This window comes from Acipenser ruthenus, chromosome 2 (assembly GCF_902713425.1).
Source record: "Acipenser ruthenus chromosome 2, fAciRut3.2 maternal haplotype, whole genome shotgun sequence".
Lineage (NCBI taxonomy): Eukaryota > Metazoa > Chordata > Actinopteri > Acipenseriformes > Acipenseridae > Acipenser > Acipenser ruthenus.
In genome coordinates this window covers 55,743,750-55,759,144 of record NC_081190.1, presented here as the reverse complement: position 1 = coordinate 55,759,144, position 15,395 = coordinate 55,743,750, and the positions used below count along the sequence as shown (strand labels likewise).

The 15,395-nt window shown below is 37.7% G+C and overlaps 1 protein-coding gene across 13 annotated transcripts in view; it reads left to right on the top strand.

The window, feature by feature from the left end:
* The window catches only part of LOC117409200 (protein furry homolog-like), a 207,520-nt gene that overhangs the window by 136,050 nt on the left and 56,075 nt on the right, over positions 1 to 15,395 (top strand). For all 13 annotated transcript variants that reach the window (XM_058997432.1, XM_058997427.1, XM_058997395.1 and 10 more), the window contains 14 exons: positions 1,317 to 1,425; positions 2,653 to 2,739; positions 3,248 to 3,419; positions 4,213 to 4,345; positions 4,510 to 4,617; positions 5,217 to 5,454; positions 7,839 to 8,024; positions 8,665 to 8,751; positions 9,404 to 9,672; positions 12,529 to 12,724; positions 13,057 to 13,184; positions 13,342 to 13,399; positions 13,557 to 13,648; positions 14,073 to 14,245. In XM_058997432.1, coding sequence (XP_058853415.1) covers positions 1,317 to 1,425; positions 2,653 to 2,739; positions 3,248 to 3,419; positions 4,213 to 4,345; positions 4,510 to 4,617; positions 5,217 to 5,454; positions 7,839 to 8,024; positions 8,665 to 8,751; positions 9,404 to 9,672; positions 12,529 to 12,724; positions 13,057 to 13,184; positions 13,342 to 13,399; positions 13,557 to 13,648; positions 14,073 to 14,245 — 2,036 coding nt within the window. The remainder of the gene's footprint in view (positions 1 to 1,316; positions 1,426 to 2,652; positions 2,740 to 3,247; positions 3,420 to 4,212; positions 4,346 to 4,509; positions 4,618 to 5,216; positions 5,455 to 7,838; positions 8,025 to 8,664; positions 8,752 to 9,403; positions 9,673 to 12,528; positions 12,725 to 13,056; positions 13,185 to 13,341; positions 13,400 to 13,556; positions 13,649 to 14,072; positions 14,246 to 15,395) is intronic.

Below are 15,395 nucleotides of genomic sequence, written 5' to 3'. Positions count from 1 at the left end.
TAAAAAAGTCTGGGGTAGTAACATGGTCTGCTAAATAGGGCAGCAGTGTGGAGTAGTGGTTAGAGCTCTGGACTCTTGACCGGAGGATCGTGGGTTCAGTCCCAGGTTGGGGGCACTGCTGCTGTACCCTTGAGCAAGGTACTTTACCTAGATTGCTCCAGTAATAACCCAACTGTATAAATGGGTAATTGTATTAAAAAAATAATGTGTAAAAAATAATGTGATGTCTTGTAACAATTGTAAGTCGCTCTGGATAAGGGCGTCTGCTAAGAAATAAGTAATAATATATAAACAAATAAACATATATAATGTATTGAGGTCAGTAGCTTGCAAGACATGACATCATCCTTATCAGTGATCATGACCTGCCCCATATCACACAATGGGCTAATTTAGGATCAGATTACTTAAAAACTAATGTTACAATTTGTTTAATGGAGAATAAGATCATCATTAAATCAGTGGCTTCAATATAGTCAGTGGCATAATCAGTGCCTTTGTTTTCTCCAGGATGGATAGAGTGCAGGCACCTATACATAATCACACTTTAAAGTTTAGCGTATATCTAAGAATTACTTTTCAAATTGTGATAAAAATTGGTTTAGCACAAGTTATCTAGGGTTTCTAGATATTGGGATTGACGGAGAGACCTATCCTTTATGCCTTACATCTGTCTCTATGTCCCTCTTACATTGCTACATGTACATATCATGGATGTATTTCATTGTGATCTACAATTTCACAATCCTGATAGTTCCAATGTTGTGTACAGCGATGGCTGTTGATGTGCGAAAGAGATTATCTTAACGTTTTATCGTTTTAGTTGACAGAGATTATGGCTACTAAGTGAATACTGTGAGTTTAATCCAGCCATTGGTCTGGCATAAAATGGATTTGAATCAAGCATGTCAAAAGAGAATGCTGTAATTTGATCAGTTAATTATAAAAGGGATTTGTTTATACTTGTAAATAGTTTCTCTTCCTGTTTATGTATACATTTTAGGAGAGGCATATGTTATGGTGGATTCAATTTTGATCGCTAAAGGAAGTACTGGGGTTAAAACTGAACGCCTTATAGCACTTTGGTTTTGCATATTTAAGGAAGGTGCTTTGAAGAGACCATGTGGTCAGATGGTTAGAGCTTAGAACTGGGAGCCAGAATATCCAGATCTGAGTCTCTGTACTACCACTGGTGTCCTTTATGGTCCTGGACCAAGAGCCCAAAGCACTTCTCTGTCAAATTGCATACATGCAGGATCTTGCAGTTAATGCACCAACGCCATGAAAATACACCAAGTTTGCCTCTCTCCCCACAGTCGCCTTTTGAGCATCGTATCAGCACTTTTTCCTAAGGGCTCACGCAGTGTAGTCCCCAGAGACACACCTCTCAACATCTTTGTAAAAATTATTCAGTTCATTGCTCAGGTGAGTGTTTGTTTTTAAGAAAAAAAAAATGTGTGTATATATATATATATATATATATATATATATATATATATATATATATATATATATATATATATATGTATATGTGTGTGTCTGTGTTTCTTAGTTAGAAAAAAAAAATCACAAATCTTTGCACTAATAATTGTAATCCTCTTAACAGCTAAAGTATACCCACCTCTGGTTTGAGGTCTGTTTCAGTCTATTATGAAATAATACGGGTAGTAATAGGTAAGTAGCTTCAAGTGCCATTTTATTTATTTATTCATCTTTCCCATACACATGTATGATGTTTACAGTCATTCTGAGTGGTGAATTATTGGATTTTAATAAAATGATCTCTGTATCAGAACATGCCTGGCAATATCTATGCCAGTCCTATTACTGGCTTTTGAATAATTCCTGATTTCAAAGAAATCACATACTATATTAACAGTATGAAGGAGCCAGCAACTCGGATTATATTTGTATAGATAATGCCGGGTGGACCGATACAGAAAAAAAAAACATTTAGAATTCAATTATAGAGAAACAGAACTTAGAACATCATAAAAATAGGGGATAGAAGAATAAATAAATACAATGATCCTTGAAGAAACTTACACTTTAAAGGTTTTGTTAAGATGAAATACTGATGACAGGCCAATCAAATGTTTAAAGGCTTAATTGTGCAGCACGTCTTATAAAAGTGTTGATATGTACTGATTTAAAGTGAACTATGTGAGCTAAGTGAATCAACCTAGTATGCAAACAATCTGTAACCCTTTTTTGCATGTGTATACACTCATTAAAATATGGATTGAGATTGGGGTTTGATTGTATTATGTTTGCAGGTTGAAAAGTTTGGCATCCTAATCATTATATTTAGCTATTTACCAATTTGTACTGAAACAGTATAATCACAGGCTTTCACAGAATCACAGAAAGAGTTTTCACAAAACATACTTGGCCTATTCCATTCAGTTGTTAAACTGGATCTATTTCAATAATCAAGGGTGGTGATCCAAACAAAATATGAATGAACTGCACTGACTGTTCTTCTTCAATCCTGAATCATTCTGTAAGATGGCTCTTTTTTGCCCTTTTGTGTCCAGTATCTGCCAAAAAAATATGATAAATTAAATAAGCCATACATGTCAAATCTTTAACAAGTTTCTTTGTGTTCCTCTGAAAAGTAAGCATTGTTCTAAACGTGAAATGTATTTTCAGGAAAGACTTGATTTTGCAATGAAAGAAATTATATATGACCTGCTGTGTGTCGGAAAATCTCATAAAACCTTCACAATAAATCCAGAGGTAAGATATTTTCTATCGGCGACAATTATTGATAAGTGAATGTAAAGGAAACAAAAGTGTTCCGTCTTGTGTTCTGATAAATTGGGAAACATCACTGTGCCTTGTAGACTACATACTTCTATGATATACGTTTTACAGATATTCTAAATGTAATATGCATGTTGTCTCAACTTCTCTAGCAGTATGAAGGGAATTGAAAGTAACTTTTAATGCAGTTTAATTGAGATTTTAGTGTCTTCCTTTTATTTTAACATGTATTAAATTAGCTGCAGACTGTGAGTGGCTGGTACATATCAATAACTGACATTATCTTTTAACCTTTATCATCCTCTTTTAGTGTTTCTTGCTGTGAGCCATTGTTCACCCAAGAAACTTTTACTACCTTTATCATTTTAATCTTAAAGTGCTCTCTCACCCCAATAACTCAGTACTGAAAATCCATTTGAAGCCGTTTTGATAAGATTTATAACAGCTGCTACATCTGTACTAACTTTGGGGTTTATTCCAGAGAATGAATATAGGTTTGAGGGCATTCCTGGTCGTAGCTGACAGCCTACAACAGAAGGATGGAGAGCCTCCCATGCCAACGACGGGGGTCGTTATGCCATCAGGGAACACGCTGAGAGTAAAAAAAATCTTTCTTGCTACAACCTTAACCGATGAGGAGGCGAAAGTGATAGGTAGGTCCTCGTTCACAGCATGTGCATCTGTTGCAGTCCTGTTCACTGAGTGATGGTGACTGAGGCTTTCCATTTCCAAGACTAATGTTCAAAACTAAAGTTTATTTTCTTCTGGGCAACAGCAACTATTATTTTTCATGTTCCGCAGATTTTATTTCATACAGGATCAGCATCATAGCACAGATTTGTTGTGGCCAAAAGCTACTGTTTTGAAGTTGCTTATAGAATATTGACTAAAATGTCAAGGAAATAAAAATGGATGGTGGTAATCTCCAGAAGAAAATGTACTTTAGTTACTTTTTATAAAAGCAGTGCAGTGAAAATACTGATAAAGTGCTTTGTTCAAACATTCTGGGTTTTAATGATATACATTGCTCATGTTATTTAACTAATGAAGTATATGTTCCTGATTTATTCTTCTTTAGTAGTATTGTCACTGCACTGCGCAACAGTAATGTGCTTGAGTTCTTTCCAGCAGCTGTTAGGAGGCACAGTGATTGCTAGCATTGAGATTAAATATTAACATTACAAGAGATCAATATAACAGTGCACTGAAGACTATAATTCAAACAGATTGTTAGTGTGTGTTTATGTAAGATAATGTATCACACTTGTTACATTGATTAATTCATATGATTATGTGTTTCAGTACATCCTACTTTATGTTTTGCTTCCATACTGTTTGACTTGTATGGTACAAAAAATGTGTTACAATTGTATGGAGAAAGCTTTTTTGATATAGGTCTCTGGCTGTATATACGTTTTTGGTTAAAAAACAAGTCTGTTGTTCCAGGCATGTCATTGTACTATCCACTGGTAAGGAAAGCCTTGGACAATATCTTGAGGCATCTTGATAAAGAAGTTGGAAGGTCAATGAGTATGACTAACGTGCAAATGTCCAACAAGGAGCCTGAGGATATGATCACGTATGTCAAAATATTTATGTATTCAATACTGTACCTCACTACTTATTAGAAAATGAATGTAACTAATCATTTTTGGATGATATGGAAATGCAAAAGTAGAACATAATAAATGTTATTTTAAAGACATTTTAAAAAACGATGAACATTTCTGTGTTTTGCTTTAGGGGTGAAAGAAAACCTAAGATTGACTTGTTCAGGACTTGTGTGGCTGCTATACCCAGGCTGATTCCAGATGGCATGAGCAGGGCAGACCTCATTGAGCTGCTAACAAAGTAAAAGGACTACATACAGCCGCCTAACATTGCTTTTTAAAATACTTTCAAAAGACCTCCACAACAGTTTATTATTGGTTGTACAAAACCATTCTTATATAAATTGAAATGGCATTGCTGGTATTCAGCTGATTTATTGTTGTTCTCTTATGAACTTTCAGACCTACACATCGGACTGCAAAATACAAATATTGAGTTCTTTGTCCAATATGGACCTCAATGTAGTAACATACCACCATCAATGCATTGCACTCCTGCAAAGTGCTTATGTATGTCAGTAGTGTAGTATTCTTTTGTCAGCATTAAAAAAAAAAAAAATACCTGTGAAAAAAGCGATCAATAGATCCCAAACCTTGCTGAAGATGAACATTTTTCAAGCAATTTGACATGTATTGTGGCTACTTTCTATCAGAATTCTTATACAGTAGTAGTATTATTTTTTTTAAAGTACATGTATCTAGTGACCATATTCATAGTTTTATGAGATTATTGTCAATATCAACAGTTAAATGATGTCAATTTTTTGAAGGCCTCTGTAAAAAAGCAGTGGGGTCCTCTTTCAATTCTGACCATTTTTTTACTCGACCCCCTTTCTGTAGGCTGACCATCCACATGGATGAGGAGCTGCGAGGACTTGCCTTCACAACTCTACAGGCCTTGATGGTGGACTTCCCAGAGTGGCGTGAGGATGTACTGTCTGGATTTGTGTATTTCATTGTGCGGGAGGTTACCGATGTTCATCCAACACTCCTGGATAACGCTGTGAAGATGCTGGTGCAGCTGATCAGCCAGTGGAAACAAGCGGTCCAGTCAAATAACAAAGGCCAGGAATCTCAGGTACAGTGTGAGAAATGCATTGGGTATAAACCTCAGGTTATTTTTATTTGACTAGTCTCTCTCGGGTTGTTGTTTGTTCACAATATACAACTATGGCCAGAAGTTTTGCATTACCCTATATAATTAACTAATTTTGCTTCATAAAGTCAAATGTAACCTGTTTGTGTAATGTTATGTTAACATATTGAATTAAATCTAACATGAAATACTGTTATACTATTATGGCTTCCAGTAGACTTTGTAGTTTCTTTGATTGCGTGATGTTAAATAAAATATCTAAATTATGTTTGTATGTATGTACGTGTATATACCGTATTACTTCAATTTGATCAAAATGACTGCGGCCCTTAAACAAAGATGGCGATTATATGAGAGCGGCCTTTATTAATAATACTATTCTTTACAAGCACTGCAATGTTTTATTAAATGATTTAAGGCATTTTAGAAGCTGTGCCGTGAGAGGCAGCACTATACTCTTGTGTGTTTTTGGGGCTTGAATACAGTACATTTACTGACAGTTAATGCGAGCCTATTAGTTGGGAGTTGGGAGGTCAGGGAGTACTGTACCAGCGAATCGGGAGTGTGTATTGGTTGCTATGGGGCTGGACAAGAAAAGGAGAGAGAACGGTAGTTGAGCGTGATGCATTTGTTTTCTTAACGAAAAATATTACCTCTGAATATCAGTTTGATTTCTGTTAAAACTAAAATATATCCTACTCGGTTATTTTTTTTTCTCACTGTAATTTACCTGCTTGTTTGTAATTTATCTGTAAGAGAAACCGAAACTAAATCTTCTCATAGATAGTAAGCAAGCTTTTTTTTATATATATAATTGTACAGGACTGAGTAATAGTCCAATTGAATAAAAAACATAACAACTAAACCTCCTATCTTTGGCCAGCTTTCTGATAGCGGTTAGAGTGACCGGCATAACTTTAAGTGAGTTTAAGTTTTCACCATCCAAGCTGAGGACGAGGTAAACATACAGCCCTTGTTTTATCCCCTGCTGTGTTGGCACTGAACTCTGCTGGAAAAAAAGGGACGTGAAGGGCTGCTGTGCTGTAAGTAGTTCATCTCGGGTTGCCTGTCGGGACTGTACCATAAAATAAAATTTGCTTACTAGGGTGTGTGTACATTAGTTTGTATTACATGGTGGATTGAGGCTGCAGTCTCTTCGGGGGTGTCATGTACATAGGCAGAGTTGCGTGTTTCTTTATTTATTTTTTGAGCCGGGGTAGAAAAAAAATAGCTTTACGTTTCTTTATTGAGAGCGGCGTTAATTCGAGGACGGCGTCTATTAAAAAGCTGATTATCTCAGTGAGGCATTAATTCAAAGTAATACGGTGTGTGTATATATATATATATATATATATATATATATATATATATATATATATATATATATATATATATATATATATATTGATATTGTGTGTGTGTGTGTGTGTGTGTGTGAAGGGACTAAATGGATGTGAACTATATAGTATTTAAATATGTATCATGCACTTCAAACATGACAGGTACCTGGTTCCGGATTTTCTACCTGTGCCGACCATCCATCTATCCATCCATCCCAATATAGAGATATATCTTGAACTTGGCTAGGCATTCAAAAAAGCTCATTACATTTCATTATCATATTTTATGTGCCTGTAGTTATATAATGGTGAATCACAAACCTATAGACCTATAAAGAATCCAGAAAAGTATTTCCTTCAAGGTGATAAATATTACAGGAGGCTGTGTGGTCCAGTGGTTAAAGAAAAGGGCTTATAACCAGGAGATCCCCAGTGGCTGAGGCACTGACTCATTGTGTGACCCTGAGCAAGTCACTTAACCTCCTTGTGCTCCGTCTTTCGGGTGAGACGTAGTCGTAAGTGACTCTGCAGCTGATGCATAGTTCACACACCCAAGTCTCTGTAAGTCGCCTTGGATAAAGGTGTCTGCTAAATAGTAATAATACTTTCAATGGGAAAGATAAATGCTGACCTTTCCTTCAGGCTGTTGTAGGTTTGTTCACCGTATTAATATGTCTGACACACACACTCAGTGTGTTCAGTGTCTTAGATTTGAATCTGTCCTTTAGTCAATTGCATATACTCTCTATACCATCACACACAATGCACTATCCAGTATTTACCACATTTGAGACCGCTAAACAGACTCATGGTTTTGTTGTGGGAATTTACATCTGCCAGTAACTGCTAGACTTATGTCTCCTAAAACATTCTCTCCTAAGATTGTTTCTTATAAAATTCCCCACACTCAACACTATTACTTCAAAATGGTCAGATCATTATTAACACAGAATTGTTTTTTCAGACATACAGTGTTTTATTACCGGTGTTATTTGACGTTTCTCATCATGTTTGTTTTGCTGGTAGCGTGGTGTTTCAAATGGCAGCTCCCACTCCCTGCCTCTCGAGAGGTCCCCCTACTCCAGTGTATTCCATGTGGTGGAGGGCTTCGCTCTGGTGGTGCTCTGTAGCTGTCGGCCAGCGACAAGAAGATTAGCTGTCAATGTTCTCAGAGAAGTGCGGGCCTTGTACACAGCATTGAGCATTTCAAAGGTATGTGTAATGGCACAATATGGTGGCCTATTCCCACTGTTCAGATATGTTTCTAGGGAACTCGTATTTCTTTCACTGATTCACACACACACACACACACACACACACACACAGAGTCATGTTGACTCAATTCATGTTCATCCTATTAATGGTTGTGTCACTTTAACCCATCAAGTGTCATTGTTCTCATTTTAGGACAGGCTACTTTTGAAATTTTTTGGAGCATTTTTACCTGCCATCTACCTGTAATTTAATTTTCTCTAACTATATTGTTATGATAACTTACTATCATTTTTTTTTACATATTCCTCTTTTTTTTTTTTTTTTTTTTTTTTTACATATTCCTCTTTCTACTTGAAAGTACATTAGGTAGTCTAAATTTATTGTACATTCACATGTCCTGCTCAAGTGTTAAAAAATCCACAAGATCATATCCTGTTTCTAGTTCTTTTCATGCCAAGATGCAGGAGACTTAATAGCTTGTTCACCCCATTTTCCTACCAGCATACTGAAGGGCTGCGTATTCCATGAGTCAGAGCTAGATGATATACCTGCCAGCCAATGCAGTAGAGATAGCTTAGATCTTTTATTGAGTTGTGATGGTACTGGTTACTAATATTAATGGATTCCTTTCCTGCAGAGTGATGAAGAGCTGGCAATCGATGTTATGGACCGTCTCAGTGCTTCTGTTCTGGAGAGCTTCATCCACCTCACTGGAGCAGATCAGGTGAATCCTACTGGAACTTTGGAATTGTCATGTTTTACAGGCTGTAGAATTCACGTTTTTACAGATAACTCAAATCTGAAAGACTGGAAATACAGTAATACGTCGAGTATCAGATGCGGTGGGATCAGAGTAAGGGGCAGATATGTAAAAATTCAGATAAATTAATCTTATTTTAAATACCATTATACAATTACTGTTTTGAGATTCAGCTTTTATTAGGGAGCTCTCCTAAATCCCTTGTTTAGAAAGATACAGGGTATTAATGCTTGTGACAGAGTAGCCGTCTGCTGTGTGGAATGCGTGCATTTGTTGCTGAGTGACAGGCAGGAGATCAAGATGGAGGTTGAAGTTGATACGCCCGCAGGGGAACAGGATTTATTTACTGAACAACTCACGTGACACTGCTAGCAATGGCAGCGCACGCAGCACATACAAACAGTGTATGAAAACTTTGGTAGGATCTACAATATCTGAACTAATCTTCTCTGTTCAGTAATAAACTAACGTTGCTGAAGATCATGGCGGATAAACGGTTAGGGCGGATATGTGATGGGCGGAAATGTGACGGATTAATATAAATGTAATTGTGATTAACTTTGCTGCTGCACCTTGTGTGCCTAAATGTAACACACTCTGTGATCTTTCCTTGTAGACTAACCTGCTGTACTGCCCCAGTGGGATTGACCTGCAAACAATGGCCGAATGGAGCTCCTCTCCCATCAGCCACCAGTTTGATGTGGTCAGTCCTTCGCACATCTGGATCTTTGCACATGTGACCCAAGGCCAAGACCCCTGGGTGATCACCTTGTCCAGCTTCCTGAAACAGGAGAACCTGCCCAAGCACTGTCCTACAGCACTGAACTACGCCTGGATGTTTGCTTACACACGCCTGCAGCTGCTTTCCCAACAGGTGGACATAAAGTAAGGGTCTTCTAGTCAAGAAATTGAAAACTTAAGACCAGTCACCACACTTACACATGCATCATTCCAATGAAAGTTTCAAAATGCTTGTCCAGTCAATTGAGGACTGAGATTTGTGACCCAAGAGAAAGGAAAATGTGTTCTGCTTTAATATTATACAGTATTTCATTTGAATTCTCATTTGAAATCTATTGGCATAGATTAAACAAGGTTTTTTTGTTAAAGGAAAATCAACATGTAAATGTTACAAAACTTAGCTATCTACTAGTTACTAGTATTGTCTTTTTGTAATTTTTTGTTATCTCCTTGACAAAGTAGTTGCTGTACCTTTTTCAAAGAGTATGCCAAGGGAGATGGCCTATAAAATGGTCTTTAAATAGCTTATAAAGGAAAAAGTATATACTGTACTGTATACTGCCGCACTATGACTAATTTCAGTCTAGTTTGTTAAAAACAGAGAAATGCACTTCCCTTCAATCTATAATGTGAATAAATTAAAGAATAGAGGAGTACTAGTGGCAGTAAAGAAATTAATGTAAATTATTATCTGGAACTTGTTTCTGTAGGCTGGCCAACAGGTTTGAGAACCATGTGGAGAGAGGGTATTCATAATTGGATAGTTTAATGTCTGTTAGAATGTAATTAGTAGGTTTTGGTTACCGGAATGGATACTGTTGAGTGGGAATATACTTTTTTTTTTTAGGTTTCTGCTGTTGGTAGTGTGTCTTATCTTTTCCCATGCTGTTTTGTCGTTGTTGAGGCAAAGCGATATCTTATATGTTGAGTTACACTGGGTGGATGTGGATGTTGGCAGCTCCTCGGTCCTCTTCTGCCAGAGCAAAGGGACCGTGTAGCTAATTCTTATCGGTGCGATTTGTTATGTTATGTTTTTTATCCTGACAATTTGACAGATTTGGCAGGGTTTATATATAGCAGAGGTTCCCAGGACAGTATTCATTCTTTATATACTGGTATGTAAATGATATTAGGATCTATGTTTGACATGAGGAATTTTAAACCTTTTCCGGATGAGTGTCCTTTGGTCCCTTTTGACAAAGGACTGTGCAGGGGAAATTTTGCAAAAATGCAGGACGTGGCATAAAATAATGGATGAGTGCACCTCAGCTACACACAGAGGTGTCTCATGCAGAGCCTTCTTATCAGTTGATTGTTAGCAGAGGCCGACTCCCAGGTGTTAAATAGAGCTTTGTAAGAAAATGGACCCTGAACTGCACATATTTTACTATTTTTTAATATCACATACAACTACACTTCTGACTGAGTAGCTTTGTGTTACATTCTTTATATAATGCACATCTTGTATACATACACACTTATACATAACATGTACTGTAAGGTATTGTTTTTGTCCTAAATAATTAAGTTAGCTGCATTTGTTATTGAACTTAAGCTAGTGAGTATTTTTTATTATTAAGTTTGCTACGATCAGTGACTGTATTGCACCAGGGTCTTGATCCCATTCACTGGTAGCAGCAACCTGTTTGCTCACCCTGTCCAGCTTCCTGAAACAGGAGATTCCCATCGTCTCATTGAGGTTTTCCTGGTGAAACAAAACTATACTGTGTATACATTTTCTTGCTGCCTTTTTCTTTATTTCGCTGATAGTTTACCATGGTCATGGTAAATGTAGTGTTTACAATGTGATCCCCTTTGGGTCAGCTCCCTGTTCCATCTCAAGTAGGAAATGTAACCATTACCACATGGGTATTTAACTCCTAAAGACCCAAAACCTGAATAAGAAATACCAAAGCTGCTCATTGAGCAGTCATGCCCTGCCCTCGGGGCTACAAGAGGACTGCACTCACAGATCTTAGCTTCATTTTTCCTTCAAAGACTGACCTGTCCACAGAGCCTTGTTCAGATAAGAACTTGTTCTACCTGCTATATATTTCACATGTATTGTGTTTTTACACAGATTATATGTGGTATTAAAATAATTGTTGTAATAGTTTTTATTAATTATGCATATTTTGTGCACTACAGCCTGTTGCTTGTTACTTCCCACTGTGGCCTTGTTCCCCACGGGAAGCCAGCGGTGTCACTCCTTCTCAGGTATCCAGCAGCATAAGTTGGCCCAGGCTGGAGTTATTTATTTCTCATTTTGACTTTGGCTAAAAATACGAGAAGTTTTATATTATTTTTGTAATTGTTAAATTACCGCTGTGTCTGGAGAAAATCAGGCAGGACCGGGCCAAAGTGCTTCTAGAAGATTACAGATTTTTAAAAAAACACCTTACAGTATCTCAAACTGTTTAATGAGTATCTGTTTTACATTACTGTAGTTTGTCTCGTTCACTTTGTTTTTACTGCATTTTTGTCAGGTGAAATTGGTGGGAGATAAATCCCATGGTCAAGCGCTGTCTAAGCAGTGACTATCCAATTGGTCAATTGGACACGGTCAGGACTGCCTATGAGCTGGCCAACGTGTCCCCTCCAGAAAAGTTCACTGCCCATTCCACCAGGGGGGCATGGCAACTTCGTGGGCTTTATTCCAGGGTGCATCTGTCAAGGACATGTGCAATGCAGCAGTGTGGGCTTACTCCCCATAACATTTTATTAGGTTCTACAGACTTAATGTCGTGGATCCTCAAAACCCTGGTTTTGGAACTAGTGTTAAGGGGCAGCTTACAACACAGGCATAGAGGTGAGTTTCTCCCTCCATTTTTTAGGAGAAAAATGATGAAGAGATCTGTGAGCGCAGTACTTTTCTACCCTCAGGGGCGGGGCATGACTGAGCCACAGGCCACATATACTCTTTGGTATATGTCTGTACAAGATAAATACCCATACGGTAATGATTATATTTCCATTTCAATGCCTGTGTCTCCTTTGTAGTAGTCCCATAAATGCCAAGAAGGTGAACACAACCACTAGCAGTGACTCTTACATTGGGCTCTGGAGGAACTATCTGATCCTGTGCTGCAGTGCAGCCACCTCTGCCCCTTCTTCCACCTCGTCAGGGTCTGTGCGCTGCTCCCCACCCGAGACGCTGGCGTCTACTCCCGATAGCGGATACTGCATCGACTCCAAGGTGAGGAGGAAACCTTCACTCAGCCCCTCAGCTCATTGATTAGGGATACATGCTCAATAAAATAACAATACTGTACACTGATTTGTCAGTGTTCTTATAGTGTATTACATGATGTATTCTTTGATTATTTCACAGATGGAATTATTTTTAACCACATATTGATTTCTTTGTTATCAATTGAAGTCACTTTTCTATATAATTATTATTTAATAAAAAGTAGAAATAATTGCTTTTGCTTCTGCTTTGTGTACTGTTGTTAGTCTATCAGAAGTGCATGTTTGAGCTGCACATTTCAGACAGGGTCTTTCTAATCTCTCTTTCTGTGTTTTTAGATGATTACTGGCATTCCGTCCCCCTCCTCGTTGTTCAAGCACATAGTCCCCATGATGCGCTCTGAGAGCATGGATATCACTGAATCCCTTGTCCTAGGGCTTGGCAGGACCAACCCTGTAGCCTTTAGGTGAGTTTCTTGTACGTGGGAAGGTTGTACCACGAACCAGAATAGTTTTTGAAGCGGTTAGAACTTGAGGATTAATTATTTGTATACTAAAATAAACATAGCTGGACACCATTGTGTAAGTATTCCATTTCTAACATTTATCTTTATTTCCTAACAGAGAACTTATAGAGGAATTGAACCCCATAATAAAGGAAGCACTTGAAAGGAGACCAGAAGTAAGTATTTTTGGTGAACTTATATATGAAATATCACGTCTTTTAGTTAATATATATTCTTTCTAGAATCAAGGAAATCGTGGGCTTATATTTGATAGATTCAAGGGGGTGTGAAATGAAAACACTAAACTTTCCTTTCTGTCTCCTGTCTGTACAGAATATGAAGCGACGCAGGCGTCGGGATATTTTGCGAGTACAGCTTGTTAGGATATTTGAACTGCTGGCAGATGCTGGAGTCATCAGTCAAACGTAAGTACTCATCCAGCAAAGTGGAGCAAGAATTGTGTGAACCTGCACTGTGACTCATTTATCAAATAACTATGTATGCTATTTGCCAGGCCCCTTTTGACTTCCCTCACCCTGGCTGCTGGTGATTCATGCCCCCTGGTAATATATTTGCTTAGACTGCAAGGCCTTCCCATACAAATCCACCAGTGAAGCCACAGGCCTGCTTCAGAGAGCTTCGACATGTCTCTAGGCCCATTTATTCCTTCTGGGTTTCTGGAAGAATAAAAGCAAAGTTTTCTATGAACACTAATGTTGATACCCATTCTTCTTTAGCTATTAGACAAAAATAAATAGTACTATTTGTTGTTACAGGAATTGAACTAGCCCACTTCCTTTTCTTGCAATAGAACATAACAAAAATCTTGTGTTTCTTCTCATTGTCTAGTGCAAGTGGAGGCCTTGATAGTGAAACACATTGCCTCAACAACACTTTGTTGGAGTACGTAGATCTAACCAGGCAGCTGCTGGAAGCTGAGAACGACAAGGACTCTGATACCTTAAAGGATATTAGATGTCATTTCAGTGCCTTGGTGGCAAACATCATTCAGAATGTTCCAGGTAACAAAAATCCAAATCATTCATATTAAAACTGTGTCGTCTTAATTTTTGATTTGACACTTTTCCTAAAGGTGTCTGTTTTTCCCTTTTCCTAGGGGATAACCAGTGGCCTGTTAATATTATTACTATCATTTTGCTAAATTACTCAGGATCTCAAATACTGTGTGTATTGTGGTGTCATAGTTTCTGCCTAATGTAGTACAAATTGCTAGAACGGTAGAATTATTTTTAAAGGGTCATCTAAGCCAGTGGTTCCCAAACTGTGGGTCGTGACCCAATGGTGGGTAGCAAGAGGTATCGGGGTGGGTCGCGGAACCAAACAAAGTAAAAGATAAACATATTTTTAGTTTGAAATTAATCAGAAAATAATTACCATAAATATTTTTAATCTGAGAAAACAAAACACATAAAAGATAAGATCACTACTAGACAAATACATTATAAATAAATTACAGCAATGTAGTCCCCCACCCGCTTGTAAAATGGTCTAGACAAGAAAGCTATCACATGCTCTTACATGCTCACCTCACCAGTGCGTGGTAGTAGGCTGATAGTGTGTATTTACGCAACAATTTGTTAAAATTGATACATTCTTAAAAAGAGGGAATCTAAGTACAAGTCCAATGCCTCCACCTGAAAAGAAAAGCAAACCTGTATCATGGAAATATGACCACAGTAACATTGAGTTTGGCTTCATTGTGTGTGGGACTGAAAACAATCCAGCTCCAAAGTGTGTTGTGCCTAGAAATACTTGCAAAAAAGCATGAAGGCTTCCAAATTTAAAAGGCATTTAATTACCCAGAATGCACAAACAAAAGCTGTGGTTTATTTCTTAGAAAAAATTAAAACTATTCGCCAAGACGCATGTTTTAAGAAAACTGCCCTGAAAGCATTGTATCTTGTACCTCTGCACATTACAAAATCAAAAAGGCCTGAATCAGGGAGGAACTGGACATCGTTGAGCAAATGCTAGGCAAGGAAGCCGCACTAAGTCAAAAGATCAAATGTGTGCCACTGTCAAATACTACTGTACAAAGTAAATACTACTGTACAAAGTAAATATTACTGTACAAAGTAAGTACTACCGTACACTGGCGTATAGAAGACATGGATGGGAGTGTTCTGTCTACAGCCAATTTTCCATCTAAAA